At 36.0% G+C, this 22,555-nt stretch overlaps 1 protein-coding gene across 1 annotated transcript in view; it reads right to left on the minus strand.

The window, feature by feature from the left end:
* Positions 1 to 244: 244 nt before the first annotated feature.
* rxfp1 (relaxin family peptide receptor 1) overlaps positions 245 to 22,555 on the minus strand; it is a 65,894-nt gene continuing 43,583 nt past the window's right edge. The window contains exons 4-18 of the mRNA XM_063485354.1: positions 17,114 to 17,219; positions 15,102 to 15,173; positions 14,313 to 14,384; positions 13,940 to 14,011; positions 13,711 to 13,782; positions 13,441 to 13,509; positions 13,244 to 13,315; positions 12,943 to 13,014; positions 11,023 to 11,094; positions 9,892 to 9,963; positions 9,183 to 9,254; positions 7,427 to 7,656; positions 1,976 to 2,386; positions 1,523 to 1,741; positions 245 to 654 (exon numbers count right to left, since the gene is read on the minus strand). Coding sequence (XP_063341424.1) covers positions 245 to 654; positions 1,523 to 1,741; positions 1,976 to 2,386; positions 7,427 to 7,656; positions 9,183 to 9,254; positions 9,892 to 9,963; positions 11,023 to 11,094; positions 12,943 to 13,014; positions 13,244 to 13,315; positions 13,441 to 13,509; positions 13,711 to 13,782; positions 13,940 to 14,011; positions 14,313 to 14,384; positions 15,102 to 15,173; positions 17,114 to 17,219 — 2,093 coding nt within the window. The remainder of the gene's footprint in view (positions 655 to 1,522; positions 1,742 to 1,975; positions 2,387 to 7,426; positions 7,657 to 9,182; positions 9,255 to 9,891; positions 9,964 to 11,022; positions 11,095 to 12,942; positions 13,015 to 13,243; positions 13,316 to 13,440; positions 13,510 to 13,710; positions 13,783 to 13,939; positions 14,012 to 14,312; positions 14,385 to 15,101; positions 15,174 to 17,113; positions 17,220 to 22,555) is intronic.

Below are 22,555 nucleotides of genomic sequence, written 5' to 3' on the forward strand. Positions count from 1 at the left end.
TACCGTTGCCAGTCATGCACACATGCACTGTTACATTTTTTTGGGGGGAAAAAAGACAAAACAAAAATACCTGAACTAATCCTTTAAAACTGCAAAGAATGTAAGCACTAACAAGCGACTAAACTGAGGGTAAATATGAACTGCTGAGATGAATGAACTTGAATGAAACTGAGTTGACTGAGGTGAGGTTTTGTTGACAACACAAACATGTATATGCACCTCTACCATTAGACAGTTACATAAGTTAATTTGTTTGTGTGCCTGTGTGAATGTGTGTGTGTGGTGGTGTTTCAGTCTTAGGACATACTGACAGCACTGTATGTTGTATTTCCTGTTTTCTGGTTGATGCTTTAATGTCATTGTACCCCTCATTACTATTTTCCACAGGCGTGAGCTTGGGCTTTGTGCCATTTGCTTCGAATTCCTGCCCCACGCTGACACAATGGCTGTTTTCCTGCAGGGGCCACATTTCCTGCCAAGTGAGCGATGGATGATGAGCTGGGTGTCTGCTAAGGAGGGGCCTCCTCTGCCTGTAGTTAGCCCACACCTGCACAATAGTCTCTTTGAAAGGCCGTGTTGTTAGTGTGTAAAGGATGGGGTTAAGTGCGCTGTTGATGGGGAGAATAAATATGACTACCCAGGAGCTGATGGTACCTGTCAGAGAACAGAGAAAGAAATACAATTACAGTGTTAATTACTTAGTCTGTCTAGATTGTTACATTTAACAACTACTGACATCACAAATTAAAAATGATATACAAATACTATCCTTAATCTCAAAATAAATTGTCATCATGCATAATGTAATGCATAATGGTATTCGTATGCAGTAGTAAAACTTATGGGAAACTCTTTAAGAGAACACAGAATGAATCCATATTTGAAGCACTTTGCTCCATTTGACCTTAAAAGGTAGGACTTTACAGCCTGATGCTTTGCAAGGGAATGTATCTGTAGCCAGCTCTGATTCACTGTAATCAATTTCAAAAATCATCTACAACACATCACGTGGCATTTAAATGTATTCTTAACCTGCTTCTTCCAAACAAACAGTAACTTCATCACACACAAATCAGCAACACATTATCACTTTCTTTTGCCAAAGACATATGATTACAAACTGCTGATTACCTGGTCAATGATGATGTCACAAAAAAAATCAAATGAATAATGAATAATAAAATGAAGCCTGTCATTAATAATCTTAAACAGTCGGATATAAAAATTAAAAAATCATTAAAAAGAATAAAATCTATACACAGGTAATCAGTCATATCCATCATCGTATCCATGTGGTATTAGTTAAAAGTCTAGAAGCTACATTCTGCTGAACCCCTATAAAGACCTGCCTGCATTCATCAAATCATCTGCTTCGTTCAGTGAGTTGCAGCAGACCCCAGCTGAGTTAAGAGGCCAAAAATGTTGTAGAGGCAAACTGTGAGGTTAATGAGGTAGTATTTTACTCAAAATGCACTTTTTCATCGACGTGTTTGTTTAAATGCTTGTCATTCTTTTACTGTACCGGGAATCTCCACCTGCAGCAGTGAGAGGATCTTGAGGATGAAAATGGGGATCCAGCAGAGGGAGTCAGTAATGACGATAGAGAAGAATCTTTTGGCAATGGTCACCTCTTTTTTGATGTGGTTGCTGTATTTAGTGGTCTGAGTGCCTGTTCTCTGGATGTTATAAAACATACTTGCATAGGAGAGGACAATGATGAGGAATGCCACCAGGTTAAGGCCTATGGAAAGATTTCATACAAACAAGTTTAAATTTGCAGTACTTGAATGTACATGTATAATAACTCTCTGCATCCAGAGCAAATAAATAAATGCAAACCCCCCCACATATAAAACACATATACTAAATACAGAACCTGTACATTTACAGTTACCTTTGGAGAAGAAGTAGAAAAAAAACAAGTAAAAACATGAACAAAAATCTTCAAAGCACTGTTTCAAGAACAAATCCTCACCCAGGAAAATAACGATGGAGTAAACGTGAGCCCATAGAGTCTCTGGTTGCTCAGAGTGCAGCGGAAAGCAGACACCATTGGTCCCGTAAAAGTTGCGAAACAGCCCCTTGCAAACCAGTGGGAGGAAGGCAATAATAAAACCAAACACCCATATCCCAAGAAGGATGGTGACAGTTCGTCGCCAGCCAGGAGTCAAGTACTGGAAAGGGTAGACTATGCAGATGTATTTCTCCAGCGTTAGATATGTGAGGAGCAGGACGGATACTTCAGTGGACAGCATGGCCAAAGAGCCAATGACCTGACACTGGCTGCTATCCATCCACGCCTGGGCGTGCCGGTTGTACTCGCCTCGAAACTTTAGGTCATATGCACCGATCATAAAGAGGTAGATGCCCATCAACCCATCTGCACCTGCGAAGAAAAAGCAGATGAGATTTTGGTATAAGATTACATCCTGATATTTCTGGAGTATTTGGCTGAACATATAGCTATAATAATGTATTTGGGCTGCTTTGATACAGAAAATTTAGTTTCATTACTTTAGATTAATTAAGAAATGTGAGCACAACGTCAGTTGGACTTATTTTAACACCAAATAAACACTGCAGTGCTCTGAAAAAAAAAGACAAGTTCAAAATTTGGTCAACATGAAAGGATTGAATTTGTAAGGAGATTAATGATGACATGCTGACAGCAGCCACTCAACCTTGGAAATCCAAGCATATTAAGAGCAACCAGGGATACTATAGACTAACATCAGTCTTTCATGCGGTCTAAACTGTTATGAAAAGGAAATGCATGATATGATCAGTTTGAAATGGTGCAAAAATATACCCATTAGCATTCTTGCTGAAACTCTTGAGGAAAAGGAGTAGCGGCTGGACTCGTTTTAACTTAGCATTAAGACTTGGAATAGGAAAAAAACTAGCTCTGTTCTGTTCAAGGGAAACAAAACTGACACATTAACTAGAGAACTCAAGGCAAACCTAATGAAAGAGAAACAGAATAATGGGTTATTGCTGATTTCTTGTTCTTCTGCTCAAAGAGGAAGGTTCTTCAAAGTTAAATTTTACTTGAGGGGAGAATGATTTATGATATCACAGCTAGTTAGAAGCCAGTTTTGAACAAATCGACATACACTTTAAATGTTTAAATGTTGCGTATTATTAAAGAACATGTAAGGGATACCCATCCATCCATCCATCCTGTTAACCGCAGTTTAGGGTCACAGGCGTGATGGAGCATACAACAGTGCTCCATATTTATAGATTCTGAACTTTTCATTGTTTCCACTTTTAATGAAACAAAAATGAAACAGCTCAGTTTTACACTTGAATTTCAAAACTTTTAAACATCTTATCTAAACCAAGAAATGTTCAAGGAGTTTGAGGATTAACATTTAAATGCAATCTAAATTCTGACATGTAAAATGGGGAAATATTTAATATTGCAGAGTATTTCTTGGGTCTCTCAGTCTAATTTGAAAAAATATGTCATGTTATTCATGTTAAAAAAAAGGTTAATTTCTTTCAGTTGTATCTGTTCCATTAAAAAAACATTCAAATGTAATACAAGTGGATTTGATCTATTCATGAGAAACCTTTTCAAATAAATGAACTTGCAGACATTGCTCAAGATTTCCAGCAAAACATAAGTAAGCATACTGCAAGTATCAGTGAGCAACATTTTAATAGAAGGAAACACAGTATCAACTAATGGAGGTGTCCAAAGTCAAATTGATTTTATCCAAAGTAAAGAAGGGCTTTCTCTGTGTGAAATGATGATTAGAGTAAAACCTTTGAAGAGGTTATGGCATTCTACATGCACTGGTAAAACTGTTTATTTACATTCAAAGCACGATCAAATGGAATTAGAGTGACCGCACTATAAGAAGATCAATAATAAGGCTCAGTAGACAGAGTTGGGAAAAAATGAACAGATACAGATTTTGCTATAGAAGAAAAAGCAAGATTCCAATCAGCACAAGTGCATTAGTATTAGTTCCTATAACAGTTGGGGGATATATAAACATTCACCAGCATTTCTCTGATTGGAAAAAGCGTTCTATTTGCAACAGCAACTCTTCGTTTATCAGAGACATCTTTTGGTTTTCCTGTTTTTAGAAGAGAATTTATACAGCAGCAGAATAATGACCACAATACAAGCTTTCCGAGAGCTACGAAAGAAGAAACATCAACTGTCACTGATTTTGCTCTACAAGCCACCCACCTTCATCCCCACGGAACATTTGTGGGGGCATTTGAAGACTAAGAAAACGAAACTTTCTCGATAAAACAAGAAACTTTTTGGGGATGTTGTGAGATGGTATAATATGGGATATGAAGTTTTGTACAAACCTGTAGATTCCAGGGTTAGAAATATTAATGTGATTACAAATGTAAATATAAGCTGCGGAGCCAATATTTTTTATGATAAAAAGTCTAAACAAATGCAAACTATAGGTATCATCACTAGACCTACTAGAGTTTGTGAATCAGAATCAGAATACTTTGTTAATCCCAGAGGCAATGATGTGGTCACAGTTGCTCCAAGACAGTAAGAACAGTAACTAAATAAACTAAAGTAATTACTACAATCTATATTACAATATTATAAAACATAACAAAATACCTCTTATGCAAATAGCTCAAATTATAAACATCCCAGTATATTACACAAATGAATTAGTTGACACTGAGGTGCCCTTCTTGTCAAGACTTTGAGCCCTACTGTATATCATTTATCTTTACATAAACATTAGAAAAAGCAACGTTTAAAGCCCAAACCTCAAATTTGTGTTGCTTAGTTAAGTTAGTTTTTCAGTGTGGAATTTGATTGTCGACCCTTGCGACAACTGAAGAAAAATACACTTCACAGCCTTCACTCAAGAAGCAGTGGGTCTCTTTGTTAGGTTGCTGTAATGAGCCCATTACAGCTTGCTGCAAGTAAGGTGAGAAGGACAATGCACTCAAAAACTTGTGCGTACCCCCTTGGGCAGAAATTCTTGAGAGCATGTAACTTTCTCTTCAAAACTAACAAACTAACAAAAGGTTAGAAGTTCAAATAGCAAGCTGAGACTTCATACATCTGGCTTAAAAGACTGTTCAATGTGCACATCTCCATCTCTTGGAATATTTGGAATTTGATATACAAAACATGACTATGCATCGTACACCAACCATTGTTTCATGCTTGAAACTCTTGGAGAGAAAAAGAACTGAAACTAAAAGAAGATAACTACCAGTCCCATCTGTTATTTTCTTTTATACCTACTTTCAATTCTGTTTGCAAAGTTATCACAATGTTTTTTCTTAAATTAGTGATTTCATTCACAACTTATATCCTCTGATGAATTGCTCACTGCTTCATCAGTCATGGATTAATGTTTATTTCTTTGATAGTTTGGTGAATTCATTACTCAAATCCTCCTCCTTAGTCCTGTTAGTAAGTCTTTTGATGCTGAATCAGACCAAAGCTCTTTAGAAGGCATTAATTGTGGACCTGGAATAAAATTATTAAAAACTGCTTTTAAGTTTTCTTTTGTTTGTTTTTGTTTTTTTTAATGTTATAATGTGTCATAGAAGATTGTAAGGGTACAAAAATTAAACTTGCCGACTGTGCGATGTGGCTCCTATAAAGTCACTTAAAGATCATTTAAATGAATACTTTGGCTTTCTTAGGAAAAGGCAATGGCTGATACAAGCATAATTAATTCATGTCAAGTCTTGTTCCGGTTCTAAGTACGGATGACTCAACACTTTCATGTTTCTACTTTGTTATTGGTTCATTTCTTCCTTGACTCTTTCCGCTCCTTTAATAGCCATATTAAAAGCAATATGCAAACACATCCTGCTTGCATAAAGATACTCTTTTTAAACTCTTCAGCAAAAGTAGCAAAGAATAAGTCATATTTAAAATGTTTTACTTTTCTCATTATCATAAGCTTCATTTTTGGCTTTCTTTGGCCAAAAATCTACTTGCTAATGAAAAGAGTTCTCATATCACATTCACACACCAGTGCACTCCACAAAAAGACTGGATTTACTTTTCCACTGTCTGTTTGAAACCACAAAACACCTGAACAGCTTTTTACTAACAGCTCTGTCACATGGTTGGCTCTGGCTCAGGACATAGAGTGGGTTGTCTACCAGTCAGAAGACTGGAGATTCAATCCCTAGCTCCTACAGTTTGCATGTGATTCACCCAATCCTTGTATGATTGAGTGAATCATACAACGAGTGAATGAATGATACTCCTAGTAGAAAAGTGCTCAATTAAGAGTGGCAGAACCAGGCTCAGGGAGGGTTGGACATCAGTTGCGACCCGTTACCGGTACGGGGAGGAAGATAGGACAAAGACATGCTGTGGGAGAAAGCCAAAAATTAATAATAACTAATGATTAAATGTCACCTGATCCATTAAATGTCACCTGATCCAGCCCTTACTATATGCTTTATCAAAAAAGAAAGATTTAAATCTAATTTAAACCTCTTTAGTCTCCAGAACTGCTTTACTTTGCTGGAAACATTCTTCAGAGTTTAGGCCACACCAACATGATAGCATCATACCACATTTGCTGCTGATTTTTTGGCTGCACATACATGACGGGATTTCCCCATTCTAATACCAAGGTGCACTAACAGACTGAGATCGGGTAACTGTAGAGGCCATTTGAGAACAAGTGAACAAGAAACCAGTTTGAGATGTTTTGAGCTTTGTGACATAGTGTGTCATGGACTGTTATCCTTCTGTGAGTAGATAAAAGAAAATGCTAAACTGTGATCATAAACGGGTCAGCATGATCAGCAATAATGATTTGTGATGTGTTGTGCACTTAGAAATGCACGTCTACATACCTTGGTTATAGCAAATGTCTATTTGAGTCAACCTGTCTACATGCCTACATGCCTTGAGCTGCTGCAATGTGATTGGTTGATTTGTGTTAACAAGCAGTTGAATAGCTGAACCCAACAAAGTGACTGGCGAGTGTAGTTCAGCTGTATCTCAGTCAAAACTGCTTTTTGCCACTTAGTATGCATCATATATAAAAGCAGTTTTATGACAAAAGTTAAGTTTGAATATATATTTAGTATTTTTACATATCGTGTTAATCATGTCTTATCTTAATGACTTTTTATTTCTTTGGATGATGAGAATATCTTATCTAATCAACTGCCAGCTTTTTGCATTTAGTAGTATTCATGAGGATTGCCAGTGTATTTAATATTAAACCTTTATTATTGAAACATGGTGATAGGCACGGTGGAAACTAATTTCATGCTTTGTGCTGTCTTTGACATTCAAGGCTATCAGAAGGACACAGTGTTGGAAGAATATGTCAGTTGTAATCTAGAAACTGCAACAGCAAACAATAAAATCTTTGTAGCCAGTAAAAGTTATATCCTAAAAGTTTTACGAGTTTTCCACTTTAAATGTAGTAACGTGACTTACAGCAGAGGGAAATGATACACATGGCATGTAGTTTGTTCTCTGAGCGAATGTACGACCGCATGCAGATGACGAAGATATTGCCAAAACAGGTGGTAGCAGACACAACCCAGACGAAGACCCTCAGCACAATATTGGCCAGTAGGTTCTCAAAGGATGAGATTCCATCAGTGTTGGGCTTACAACTACGCACATGAGGAGCATAGCCGCAGTACTGGAATTTCTTGAAGTAGCTGTAATCATGCAAAAAAAAAGTGTAAGGTTAAGCAACAGACAAAAGTAGATTGTTTATTTGAACCAAAAAGGTTCCGGGTCAATCAAGGCAACAGGAAAATACCACACTCCAAATGTCTTTTCTTTTTATACATACTGGCAGGTGCAGAAACAAGAGACAGGGATAAAGCAAGAAGGGGTAGTCTGGTGATCTGAAGTGCCAATTTTATGCGGAAATAATAGCACCCGAAGCTGTGAGACTCTAAAGGTGGTGAACCTAATCAAGAAGCCAACTCAAATTAAAATGAGTGCTTTTGTCTTTTGTCTTTCTACCCAGGTGGAGACCTGCAAAAGTTTAACAGTAATCATTTTATCCAAAGAAAGAATTAAAGGGTTTGTTCAGCTGAATTATCTGCCCATCTCCCATCATCAACCCCTGTATAGAAATTGACATGCCATTTATGGTCCTTACAGTAATTAAAAATGACATTTCCACAAATCAAACCATTTTCCACCTTTCAATATTGCCCACAGCTAAATGTCAACGTGAACATGCTACTGTCCTTACAATTTTAATTTGCTTACTATATGTTAATCAGTTATTTTATTGCTATAGGATTAAAGGAATGGCATTAATTTACAGAGTAATGACAGTAGTCTGTATCTGGAAAGTCAGAGGATCCTCAGTGCTATTAGAATTCATCCAGGAAAATATGAATTGAGTGCAAAATTAATAATTGGCCAATATTTGTTTTACATTTCTCAAATGTCAAACATATGCTGGTGCTTGCTCTTCAAAACCAAAGCAGAATGACCTTTTTAGGACAATTAAATTGCAATCAAATCATGACGTCATGACGTCGTGCATTAACTAAAGTCCCTTTAGTTAATGCACAAGTTTTATGGAAATACACTCTTATAAAGAAACAGTCCCTTTGAAAACAGTTCACTGATTTACTTCTGTGCTTTCTGAGTTTTCTGAATAATAGGTGCAACAATTTCTTCAAATAGAGATGCAACTTTAAATTCATTTTTTTAAATTGCTTTGTGAAATAAAAATGCTATTCTATTCATGTCTAAGGCAGGGTGCTGGCATATTTCAAAATATTTATGAATAAAGTAGCTTGAGCACTGCTGCTTTAAAATGCATTTTACTTGTGCAAAATAAGTTAGATTTGAATGCAGCTGACACTTACTAAAACTTGTATGAAGCACTATTACAAAGGGAACGTTAAAGAATCGCTGTGACTGTATCCAAGGGTGCTGAGGCATTCATCTTATCATGTTCTCTGTCTTGTTGCATCCCTTCAGGACTTACATGGATGTATCTTGAGTTGTTTTAGCAACAGAAAAGAAGGATTACACTAAGCTTGACTTAATCATCTCCTGGTTGGAAGAGGAGTCTGACAGTCTCAATAAGGCTAGCTCAAAGCTCATTACTAGGATAATATTACTATGTGTGAGTAACACATTGTCTCTATGACAGTCCAGACTGAACAATAAGGATTTACTGTTTAAACATAGAGCATCACAATGGAGTACTTACATATGAGTCAAGTATTTGAGAGGTTCAAACATCCTTCGCTGAATGTTTCCAATTTCTATTCCTTCTATGCTCCTAACAAATATAAAGATGATTTTGTCTTAGTTTGATGCCACACACAATACAGTATGCTGATTTGTTTTGTACACAAAAATGTGAAAACATGTTTTCACCAAATCTTCTTCTTGGTAAATGGCCTTTCAAGGCCTAAATGGGGGACATTTCTACTAGAAAGAGACATTTTTAGTCTTCTGTTTATTTAGATTTTGACTTTTGTGAATTCAAGCTTGCGCCTCTGAAGAAAAAGTATGACAATCACTTGCCTGAATGTCTCAAACAGCAATATGCAGAATATACTGAGTTTCTCAAAAGTGGAAAAACATTAAAAAATGATAACCTTCTTCAAACTAGTCAAACTAATCAAATCAAAAACTGGAGCTGACCAAAGTAATTGGACAGGCACCAACATGAAAGATAAGATCAATAAGATAAGATCAATATGAAAGTAAAATAAATATGATATAGTAAAAAATAATGAATTAGAATAAAAAAACAGTATATTTACACAAAAGGTTGATTGTAAACTGAGTTTGTGTGGTTACTTGATATCAATTTATCTTATCACAAAACAAACTCAGTTTTATTTAATGCTAAACATTGATTTTTAATTTTTTTTTTTAAAGTTATCAGGGATGCACCACCAAATACTTACAATGATTTTAACTTATGTAACTTATCAAAGTGGTCAACTTGCAGCTCCATGATGGGATTGTACGATATATTTCTGCAGAAAAAAGGGGAAAATAAACACCAATGAACAGCACACAGGGCTATTCATCAGATAAATGATTAATGAAATTACAGTTCACTGTACATTATGCATGGGAGGATGGAAACAAAGCACAGCAATCTTCAGTGATGCAGTTTCATGAAAACAAATAGAACACTAGTGACATTTAAGTATGTCTAGAAGCATTTTATGCATGTCAGCTGCCTCCCACATATTTATCTTCCTGTCATACTGTCACATTACCTACTGCTTCACATCTTAAAGGTGTGTCCTTCCTCTGTTCATTTTCTATCTTGTTATCCTCCCACCAGCATATTTATTAGTGGTTAGGGAATCAGTATATTGACTGTCTTCTGCTTTAAATTTATAATCTCTAGGAAGATGCTATACCACAGTTTGACACTATTTTTGTAGTATTTTCTGTATTTAATCTACAATTATTCTGTATAACAATGTTAAACACAATAATATCACAATGATATTATCCTTGCTATTTATAATTTATTATAAGGGAATTGTCTTTTGCATTTTTTGAGCAATTTAGTTATTACTATTTAATCATTTTTCAATTAAAAGAAGGTAAATACTTCACCCTTTCATGTGTTTCATAGCTTCAGCTTCTAATAACTCTACATAAAATTAATGCTTACATAACATGTACTTCCTCAATAAATTATGACTTGTCATTGTATATTAAACTAACCAGCCGTACATAACCCCTTCACAGAACATTAATTCAAAACTGATACAATTATATATTATTTTTGCAATTTGCAATTTTCCATCATTACATAAGTTCTAAAAATTAAAAGGTAGTACAAAACCCCCCAGCAAAATTTACTACAGTTTAGTCAAAGTCTGTATACACACTTTTCATTGAAAAGATACTTGTATAAACATGAAACTATGTCTAGTTTTTGCAAAATGACAAACTCTCAGTCTGTTGTCATTCTCGATGACTACAAAGATATAAATAGCCATAGAAAAGGGTATGGGAAAGGTATCTGCATACAGAACTATATGTCTGTGGGTATTTGTGTAAAGAGAACTCACAGTTGGAGCAAATCCTCAAGTAAGACAAAGAGATTCGGAGGGATTCCTGCCAGTCTGTTTCTGGATAGATCCCTGTGTGCACAGACAAATCCACATCAGTTCTCCAAAAATAAAGAACAATGAATAAATATTGATGTACAACACTGGGCATTTGATGGATGCATACAGATCTTCAAAGGAAGATCCACCCTCAGTAACTCTGTTAGGGGAGAGGGGGTGGATGGAATGACAGGCAAACTGAAAAACAGCAATAACAAAAAATGTAAAGTCCTTTAAATACTGACACTATGCTTATGGTGGGTTGTTGTAGCCACGTTTTTCATTAGTGACCATCCACAGCAGGTTTCCCAGACTGCATTAATATAATACATTCACAGTTACCCTATTTTGAAGATTCAGTGTTACCAACTGCAGCACTGTGAATGTTGTGGTTGTATGGTTTTAATGCATTATATATTTAACCTACTATCCCTCTTCATCATTAAATGTAAATGTCTTTGTCCAAGTGGTTTCTTATGTAAATGGTGAAACTAAATGATGAACAACTAGCTTTTTGCAAGGTGACTCTATAACAGAATCTTTTTTGTTTGTTTGTTTTTTTGTTTGTGATAGAGCCACAGACATGATGCTCTGTTCTGTTTACTTCTTCTCCCACGTCTCTTTAATAAGTTTCTTCCCATACTTCCCCTGATTCTTCTCCTTGCTACATACTGATTTTGAGAAAAATAGAGAAAAACAGAAAATCCCCAGCCTCATCCTTTAAAGTTACTCCATATTGACAGTTGCAGGAAAAACAAATTAACTGCCACACCTCATTAAATTTCTGAATTCCTAGGTAAGAGTTTCAAAAATATTGTGCTCCAAACAAAAACAACTTAATTTTAAGGACAGTTTGAAGAGAATTAAAGACTAACTGATGTTAACCGTACACAGGTTTCCCACTCTTTCTATCCACACTGCTAATGTAACAATACCAGATTCATGTAATTGTCTAAAAATCTGATCGCTAAAAGTCAGTGATTTTGATTTTTCATGATTTTGTTATTGGTGTGGGGGCTTTATTTTGCTGTTTTCACTTCATTAAGTCATATAAAACCTACACTGGGTTTGCTATATAGATCAGATTGCCATTGCCATTGTCAAAAAATATTAGGAAGGTCCACATTTAAAGCCAGTGACTGTTGCTTGATAGAATTAAAGCACAGACACAATAAAAATGTGAAGTTCATGTATCATCAACATGACTCTAAAATGCTCAATTATAACTGCTGATCTCAATCAAATTTCCTTCTAAATCACTCAGTCCTATTCATGTGACACCTGTGCAAATTCCATAATGTGTCAGAATACAAATGAGACCTGAAGTGGTCTATACAGATGTTAGTCAAGAAGATGGAGCAGCAAGGATTGCTGATTGTAATTAACCGATGATTGTAAACTGGCTATAGGAGTGAATATTATCTTGAATGGTTGTTTGTCTCTGTGAGGCTGACAACCTGTCCCAGGTGTACCCTGCCTTTCCACAGGGGTTTTCTACAAACCCTTCAGCCTAAATATTACTTTATTAGACACGTCCTTAAATGATGTCAGTTATTGCATTGAGCAGTGTTTGAAGTTTGTCCTTCTTAGACAGGAAGCTGCTGTATCTTAGGTGTTACAGACTGTTTTAATGATGTCTAGGATAATCTTTGGAAGCGATTAAAGCACAGATCTGGGTATTTCAGTGCTTTTTTAATAGAACAGAGCATTTATAGTGTTTTTAAATGCTGTCATTTCCTTCTGTTCTTTTGGAACTTCTTAAGTCATTAATCACAATGAATCTTCAAAATCCACATCTTAAATGGCTTCAATTCAGCTTTTTTTGGCACAATCCTGAGAGTTTTTTTTTTAAGTTTGTTTGTGCAAAATATTTTTACTTACAATTCTCCAAGCTTTTGCAGGACTGAGAAAGCCTGTTCATGTACGTAGCTGATCCTATTTCGCTGCAGAACCCTGGAGACAGGCAACAGACACAGAAAGAATTATATGACTATTTTTCCTACCTTAATCCCATTTAATGAACTGCCAGAATTGATCCCACACATAGGATAGTACAGTTCATCAATTTGTATGAAACTAAGGTTGATTTGCAATCCTCTTACAGGAACTGCAGCAAAAGAAAAAATGTAAATGCAAAGACTGCACCTCAGCCATGTAATAAATTATGTAAATTTATACTTACAGAACTGTCAGCATGGTGCATGAGCTGAATGAGGCATTACCAATCACTTCAATGAGATTTCCTTCCAGGTCCCTGCAACAACGTATTATCAAATGAACACAGACAAATGCACCCAAACTGCTCACAAAGAACAGATCGATCGCAACTTGACACTTGTATGTCAGGAGAAGTTTAGATTTTTTTGACATTCTACTTACAACCAATTTAGTCTGGGCATTTCTCGACAGATGTCATCCAGCTTTGTCAAAGAGTTGTTCAACAAAACCCTGTCAATCAGCAAGACAAAATGAAACAAGGTGAAAGACCTTTCTCTTAAAGTTCAAAGAAAGAACAATCATTTGCTCGTAGCTGCCAAGGACTCTTAATAGCACCACTTTTGATGATCTGAAAGGACGTCACAAGAAGTAAAACAAAAATTAACCCAAAAAAAGCCTTTGCAGCAGAAAAAAGTCAAAATAATGACTCACAATAGAACAAGGGAGTTCAGTCCTGAAAAGGTCGTGGGGGATATTTGATGGATGTTGTTATTTTCAAGAATCCTAGAGTAAAAACAAATACATCAAAAACAGAATATAGTTTTGCACAATATGAAACCGCATTCACTGACGTGCATACCTGAAAGTAATCAAAAAAAAAAAACACAAGGCAAGAAGAAGAAATAAAAGGTGATATATGTTATAAAAGCTGGATACATACAACCACTCCAGTTTGTGCAGATCCCTGAACACCCAAGGCATTAAACCCGATATCCTGTTGTTGCTCAGATATCTACATACAGAAAGACAATAGAAGGTTACCTGCACAGGATGCTGATAACAATTTGTAAGTGGTGTTGATCTTCCAAAAGCAATTCATCATTGGTCAGTTTATATAATCTATCCTCTTAAAATGAATGTTCATATACAAGCATACCTTGTTAATGTCAAGAAGCAGGATGTGCTAGGTTGCCAAAAGTAACTACTGCAAGAGAACTAATGCTTTTCTGCATTTTAAGAACAGATAAGAAACCAAAGCAACTCAGAATGTGTATTATCAAATTACATGTAAAGCAAAAATGTAACAAACTTACAGTCTTGTCAGGTTATACAGCCCTCTAAATGCATCAGGACTCACATCTTGAATCTTGTTGTGCTGGAGATATCTATACATACAAAAAGCACAAAATATTTTCTTTATTTTTACTTGATAGCTATAAGAAAAAAAAAAACAGACATACTAAGCCATAAAGCCCGAATGCCTTTGCTCGAGTGCAACTTTTGCGTAAATGAAATCGTTCATATCAAATAGTGATAATCTCTTCCAGGAATACTCCTTTATATTGCGCACTACAAGCTCGACAAACCCCTGCTGACAGTTGTGTTTTGTCTTGTGTTTTCACACGCGGCGATTCATTCTAATGTTTGTTTATACACATCTCAGGGAAGTTTTCAGTCCAGCAAAAGCTACCAACTAAATGGTTTCTGGCGAGGGATAAGACCTATTCTCATGCTGCCATATTCAGTGTCACTGTGTGAGGCTGATAAACAACACAAGTTGACAATGAATGAATTTGTATGCAAAGCAGAACAAAAACGTCTGTCAGCGTTCCCAGCAGTCCTCTTAGCTTACACATACCAGCTTTATAGATGTGACGCTTATTTGTTGCATTTGCCACTCAAGGTAGAGTGAAGATGCTTTACTCAATGAATAGGGTAGGGTTATAGCACCTGATCTATTGTGTGTGGAGCTTTTTTTATTTTTAAAGAAAAAAAACAAACAATATAAAAATCAGAAAAGAATATTTTGAAAAGACAATAAGACTACAAATGCAATAAAAGAACGTAAATAGCATGTAATCCACAATTAATGGAAGACTCACAGTTTCTGCAGGCTCTGGTACTTAAAGAATGTGTTCGCTTTAAGTTTCTGAAGCCCATTCCTTTGTAGGGACCTGAGAGACAGGGACATTTACATGTTTATTGCTTGAAACCAAAAGCAACACTCACCTTTGGACACTTGGACAGCATGTTTCTTCTGACTATGATTAATGGGATTTTGTGGCTGTGAATCTTAAAAACTTTTTAAAATGAAACATAACATCACTACGCCGATTCTATTTATTTATTTATTTTTTACATAGCAGGCATTTTAATTTACTCAAAGAAGATTTTTGATATACATATTTTAATATGTTAATATCTTAACTGGATTATCCACATAAAATACATATAAAAAGACAAAAACTCCCTATAATGTCCAACTGACTTTTTCTGACTAAGCCAGTTACCAGAAACATTAATTTGTAAACATGACAAGCTACAGCTTAGTGGTCTTTTAAATTCTGCCAAGAGACCATATCAGGGTCAAGAGACCCTGAACTGACCAACTGATTCAGCTGCTGATTCCAAGCCTTTTAAAGGATTAAAGGATGATTAAAAGCTCATCTTCTCACGCACTATTCTGTCAAGCAGAAGTGGTCAGTTTTTTCACATTTGGGAAAACGTCTTACTATTAACGCAATCCCCTTTGGTGCACCATTCTCTAACTTTGTTTACTTTAACTTTGTTTTTCTTGGATAGCTGGCAAGTAGAGAGCGTCTTCTCCCAGAGGCTATTTGTGCAAGCAGTTAATTATGACTCCTAGTTAGATTGTTTCATAGCCGTCTAGTGGGCAAGATAATTATAATGGGCTCATGAAAGGAAACGAGGTGATGATTCATTAGAACAAAAAGTCAGTGTTATTTATTTGAACTGACAATCCATTAAAAGAAATGAAAACAAAACTAAACTAAATTACAAAATTACTTGATTACTAACAGGGTTGGGCCTTACTTTGACTTTAAAATTGCCTTTTCTTCATTGAATAGATTCAAGGAATTGCTGGAAATACTCTTCTGAGATTTTAGTTTTGAAAGACTTTGACAGCATCATCATTTAGCAGCTGCTAAAGACGTATTGATTGCACTTCCATAATGTATAACTCCAGGATCACTACAACCCAAAGATGCTCTTTTGGACTGAGATCTGGCAAAAGGGCCCCTCCACATTATGGAAATATTACTAGTATTACATTATTAACATTTTTGTACTTTCTGTACCTTCTGACATTTGCAAATGATTGCAACATGTTTACTGCTAATATGCTCAGAATATACACTCACACCTTAAGATGTGCTGTATGTGTCATATTTTTAGAAGCTGGTCCACTCGAAATAACTGTCGAACAGGGAATTCTATAAATGAGTGTGCTTGCGACCCATCCGGTCAGTCTGTGAGGACATGTGATTAATGAGCCTTTTATTATTTATTCCACAGTTCCATAGTTGTCTTAATGTCACATTTTCAAGGCTAAATTTGTAACATAGGTGTTGGGCTTATGGTAGCATAGTTGATCTCATTCTGGATGTTGTACATTGTACTGATCAAAAAGGCCATATTTTAAATGAGTACGGGAATATAGGCTAGCTTTTATAGCTTTTAACAGTAAGTCTCAACACTGAGTGGTCTTGTTGAAATATATCCATGCATTTTGTTTAAAGTAGTATATTACTGAACTTAACTTTAATGTAAAGAATAAATTAAAAGAAAAAAAAAATTAAAAAACTTTTTTTGCCCGGAAAATGATTACTTCTACCACCATCTTTGCTCTCGGAGAATTGTCCAACAGATTTGAGTTCTTTGAGTGCCATGTCTCAGGCAATAATTTTCACTTTTTACCTTTCAAGTTGTGGCAATGACAGGTATTCACAGTGGCAGGTGATGTTTGAAGTGGCAAATATCTGCTACAAAAATTCTCGCAAGTTGTGGCAGTAATCGCTGCTGATGACTGCCTTTCTGGACAATCCTCGAGTTTGAAAGTATTGAAGAAAAACAGGGGTTATTTTCTACTCACATCATAGTGACATTCATTGCTACCACTGGGATATCTTGAAGATGAGCCCCGTCACAGTCGAGCTCCAGGTCTCGGCACAGGCAGAGCTCAGGAACCACACCAAGCACTAGAGCAATGGAGGAGACAGGGGAAGGATAAACAAATGGTCAAAAGTGTCAGTAGTGGAGCTGTTTTAAAGAACAACAACATAATCCTGCTGGAGGACTATGTAAGCCATGAGATTTAAACAGGAGAAAAAAAGAAAATGAAAGCAGAATTTATTAAAAGTGACTTTTGGGATGAACAGGTGGGCAATTATTAATAAAAGACTTACTAAATATTCCCAGGTTAAGCCAGCTTTGATTACCTTTGATTAAATTCCAATTTGAATATAAAAGATGTGATTAAATGAAGCAGATAAAATTGTCTAACCAGACTTTACCGGCTCCAATGAATTTAAATTATATTTTGAGTACGTGTCAAAGCGAGCCATAAAAGGAAGTTAATGAAAAGCTTGCCTGTGAGAGAAAACACATTTTCAACCAGAGAGATGGTGAGAGAAAATTTTGAAATGGATTCTGTAGAAGTCGCAGCCTTAAGGGCTGAAGAAATAAGCCAAAGCAAAAGTGGCCTAAGTTGCAGTTCCTCAAGTGGCCATTTGGGACCCAATGTTCAGATCCACTGCAGAAATAAACATGTTTACATCCTGCTACAAATTGTTTTGGTCTAGACAGCTAACTGTCCCCCTTGAGATAACCACAGATGGGCTGATGTATTAGTATGCAGGTTTGACATCTTTGAGTAACACCTGCATGTAGATGCAGGCACCTAAGAGTCAGCTAAGAGTCACCTTAATTTATTTGAACCATCGAACGCTTAACCTTCTTTATGGTGTTTGTGCAATATGGAACAATTTTATCAAGTTATCCATCAAATAATTGTAATATTTAAAGAAATTAGGTCACTGCTGAACTGTATCTAACCATCATCCTTAACATTACATTAATTATCATTTCATCAAAGTGTTTATTGAAGCTGCTGGCATTATGTTATAAGTTATATTATAGGGGTTATCATAATCAAATATTAACATGTTTATTACAGGTGCGGTTATAACTACTTTAAAATGATTGAGTTAATATATATATATATCATAACTCAGAGCCTGAGTATATGGTTACAGTAAAATAGTAGCTGAGCAAAGGCCTGAATGTATTCAGCTTCTTGTGGTATTTGAGTTTGCTTAGTTACAGGTGACGAAAGGATGTCCAGTCCATGGGGACCTCAAAGGCCTGAGATCTTCACCATATTTGGATGGATGGGGAACTTCTGTGTCTGCAGTTATCTCCTAAAATACATGGATGTTTTGTACATGCAAATTATGTGCTTGTAAACGCAAGAAGGGGCGTTACAATACCCTGATGTTATAAAAGCAATCTAGAGTGTATTTTGGGTAGAGATGTACAACTGATGTTTTGCAGTTTGCACCTCTCCACGCTGCGTGCATTCATTAAAATCAATTGTTTGACCGACCTCTTCTGGACCATCATTGTTTTACTCTCGTCCTCAATTTCGAACCCGTAACATTATCTAACATAATCCATTGGTTTATCAATCCATAAACCAGTAGATGAGGTCACAGTAGCTACTGTATGCCCAATATTTATATAAAACATATTTGTCTTCTCCTTAAATCACCAAGTAAAGGAAGTGAGCAAATTAAGAGATGCAAATTCACAGAGGATGTCAAGCCTCTAACTGTGAAAAACTGTGGAAAATATGATATCCAGGCGTGTTTATATCTGTTTCAGGTAATACAGTCTCCACACAGATAATGTTTTGTTCTGGTTTTAGTCACTTCAGTAGAAATTAACCATCAGTTGATATTTACTGTTAGTCATTATGCAGGTCATGACTCATTCCGTACAGCAGTTTCCTCACATTTCTGTAACATTTTGATTTTTTTTTTTTTTATCAGTAAACACCTAATTTCTAAGAAAACCCAACAAGAGTAATTTGTTTACTTCTGCTTTATAATTGCAGTAATTGTGGCAATGTCTTTGAAAACAATTAGTCTAATTATGGTCCCCATATCCCTATGATACCTTGCCAATGGCTCTGCAAATTATTCAAGAAGAAATTATAATAACTGATAAAAATTGTGAACCACACTATCATTATTTTAATGTAGCTATGTGCTAGTTCAACAACAGATTGTATTGCTGGTTACGCTCATTGCTAGGTGTATTACTAACACTTGAAGCAATGTTCTGGGCAGAAACATCAGATTTATGTGATGATCTTCACAAGCCTTTTGGTCACACTGCTCACAATCCTGAAACAGTGCTCCTTGGACTAATGGGGTGGGGAAACAGAGTGGCAAATCTGATCTAAATAATTGATCAAAAGAGGTTAATTAATTTATTATGCAGCTGAAAAAAAAAGACTTGTTATTGTGCTGGATTCTACAATTGTTGGGCACATTATTTTTTAAGTTTTGCAGCAGTGGATTTTAAATAATAAAGAAAAATAAAGTTCAGCTTTAATTAAAGGGGTTTTACAAAAAAATGCACTAACTGTTTACAGCCATTTTTATAAATAGTCCTCTATTTTCAGACACTCAAAATTAAATACACAAAGGCACATACAAACATTTTAAACATGAGGATAGTTTTTAATGCTTCGATGAAAATCATTTGCTGTCAGTGACTGCTTAAAGTATAGAAGCCACAGACACCAGCACATGAAAATTATAGGCAATTCTCTAACCTTCCTTTTATCTCAAAATTCTTGAAAGAGTAGTTGTAAAACAGTAGAGCTCATCAGTAGAGAAACTGCATTAGTGAAGTCACAAATGATCTTCTTATGACCGCTGACAGTGGACTCATCTCTGTGCTTGTTCTACTAGACCTCAGTGCAGCATTTGATACTGTTGACCATAATATTTTATCAGAGAGCATGCTGTGGGTATTATAGGTACTGCACTGTAGTGGCTTGAATCATATGTATCTAATAGACTCCAGTTTGTTCATGTTCATGGGGAGTCTTCATACACTAAGGTTAATTATGGAGTTCCACAGGGTTCCGTGCTAGGACCAATTCTGTTTACATTATACATGCTTCCCTTTGGCAGTATCATTAGAAAGCATATCATACATTTTTACTGCTATGCATTTATCTCTCTATGAAAACAGGCGATACACACGAATGAGTTAAACTGCAGGAATGTCTTAAAAACATAAAGACCTGGATGGCCTCCAATTTCCTGTTTTTAAATTAAAAAAACTGAAGTTATTGTACTCGGCCTTAAAAATCTTAGAAATATGGTTTCTAACCAGATACTTATTCTGGGTGGTATTACCTTGGCTTTTTGTAACACTGTGATGAAATTTGGAGTCATTTTTGACTATGTACTATAGCATAGTACTGTATGCTATAGTAGTACTGTTGTTTGCATATTAAATACATATCTAGGACAGAGTTATTCCATTTGTTCAATAACTCTAAAATTGGAAAAATCCTGTCTCAGAGGGATGCTGAAAGAGTTGTTCATGCATTTATTACTTAGACTGGATTATTGTAATTCACTATTATCAGGTTGTTGTAAAAACTCCCTGAAAAGCCTTGAGTTGATCGAGCGAGAGTAGCAACAGGGACTAGAAAGAGAAGGGTATTTCTTCCATATTGTCTACTCTACATTGGTTCCCTATTAAATTCAGAACTAAATTTTAAATCCTTCACCTCACATACAAGATCTTGAACAATCAGGCCCCATGTTATCTTAAAGACCTCACAGTACTCTATCACCCCTATAGAGTAATTTGCTCTCAGACAGCAGGCTTACTTGTGGTTCCTTACAGTTAGAGCTGGTTCAGGTGACCTGGAATCTACCCTTAGCTATTCTACAAGAGACAGGTTACTGTGGGCTTCCCATGACGCACTGAGCATTTCCCCTTCTCTCACCATTTATCACTCACCATGTGTTTATACACCTCTCTGCATTTAATTATGAGTTATTATTAATCTCTGGCTCTCTTCCACAGAATGTCTTTTGTCCTGTCTCCCTCCCTGTTCGAGGTCATAGTGGGTTGTCTGATTGTTAGGGTTTTATCTGTATTATTATAGGGTCTCTACCTTACATTGGTAAGATAATAAGACAGTTTTGAAGTGTCTTTGATAAAATTAATAATGAAGCAGGTTTTTCACGTTTTTTTAAGTTGAGTTCATCTGCACACACACACACACACACACACACACACACACACACACACACACACACACACACACACACACACACACACACACACACACCTGTTGTCTTCTTCCTCACTCATTCTGTTCTTCTCTCTTATAATCTCCTCCTTTACCTCCTTTTAGTACCACTTGCCAATACCTATAACTGTTGTAATTGTTTACAGTGCTGAATGTTCTAACTGTTGAAACAATAATTGACATGCAAGTAGCGGTCAAGCTTTTATTGGGAAAAGCACACTTTTGGGATGTGCCCTCTTAAAAACAAATAAACACTTTAAAAAGATTTTTCTTTAAAAAACTAGAAAAAAGAAAATGCAGGAAAAGCAAAAATATTCCCTGGATACTTGCTTCTTCAGATATGAAGGGCAACAGGCCTTCCACTGATGAGGGCAGCCTGGCTTCTTCTTTTAGCTCCTACCAGAACGATTGCTTATTCAATGCTCCTGCTCCAACCAACGTTTCAGGTCATAAATCCACTGTGACTATGAGCTGCTACATCTAACCTCTGTATTAGCTTTCATGTCATCTTGCTGAGTATTTGTGTTCACCCTGAAGAAAAAAATGGCAATTTTCATAAAAGTTGTGCATCCCTGTTTATTTTTTCTATTTTCCTTTGTCAATTTCTGTTTGTTTCATTAATTTTGCAAATGCTGTATCAGCTATAGCTAGCTAAGTTTGGGAGGGACGACCAACCTCAGCAGTATTTGGGAGAAAAGGGCAAGGGAAATAAGGATGACTGTATTGTACTCATGACATCAATGTGTTATGACAAAAAATATATATGTGACTATTTGCCTGCACTGCTGTGCGTGCGTAACACATGCCCATATGGGAGTCATCTGGGAGGTTGACTGGCGGTCACCGGTCAGTGCAGTAGTGCATCTCTAATTAGCTGTCATGTTAGCTATCATCCTACTGATTCTCATTCTCAAAAGGAACTTAGCCTGCTGGGCTTCATTTTTGGGGGCACAAAGTTATGCATCTAGTCTTTATTTTCTATTCTATGTAGAATAGAAAATACACTGCTTGTCAATGAGCACAGTGTGGATAATACATAGCTTTCAAACAACTGGCAGATTAAAAAGCATGAGCTGAAAGAGGTGCATATAATGGGAAAAGAAAAATCCAAACTGGATGACTAAAATCAAAGCTTGACAATTTGATTTCATCTTCTTAAGACTGTCATGCTTAGGCCTTTGTTACTTATAG

Source organism: Pelmatolapia mariae, linkage group LG2 (genome assembly GCF_036321145.2).
Source record: "Pelmatolapia mariae isolate MD_Pm_ZW linkage group LG2, Pm_UMD_F_2, whole genome shotgun sequence".
NCBI lineage: Eukaryota > Metazoa > Chordata > Actinopteri > Cichliformes > Cichlidae > Pelmatolapia > Pelmatolapia mariae.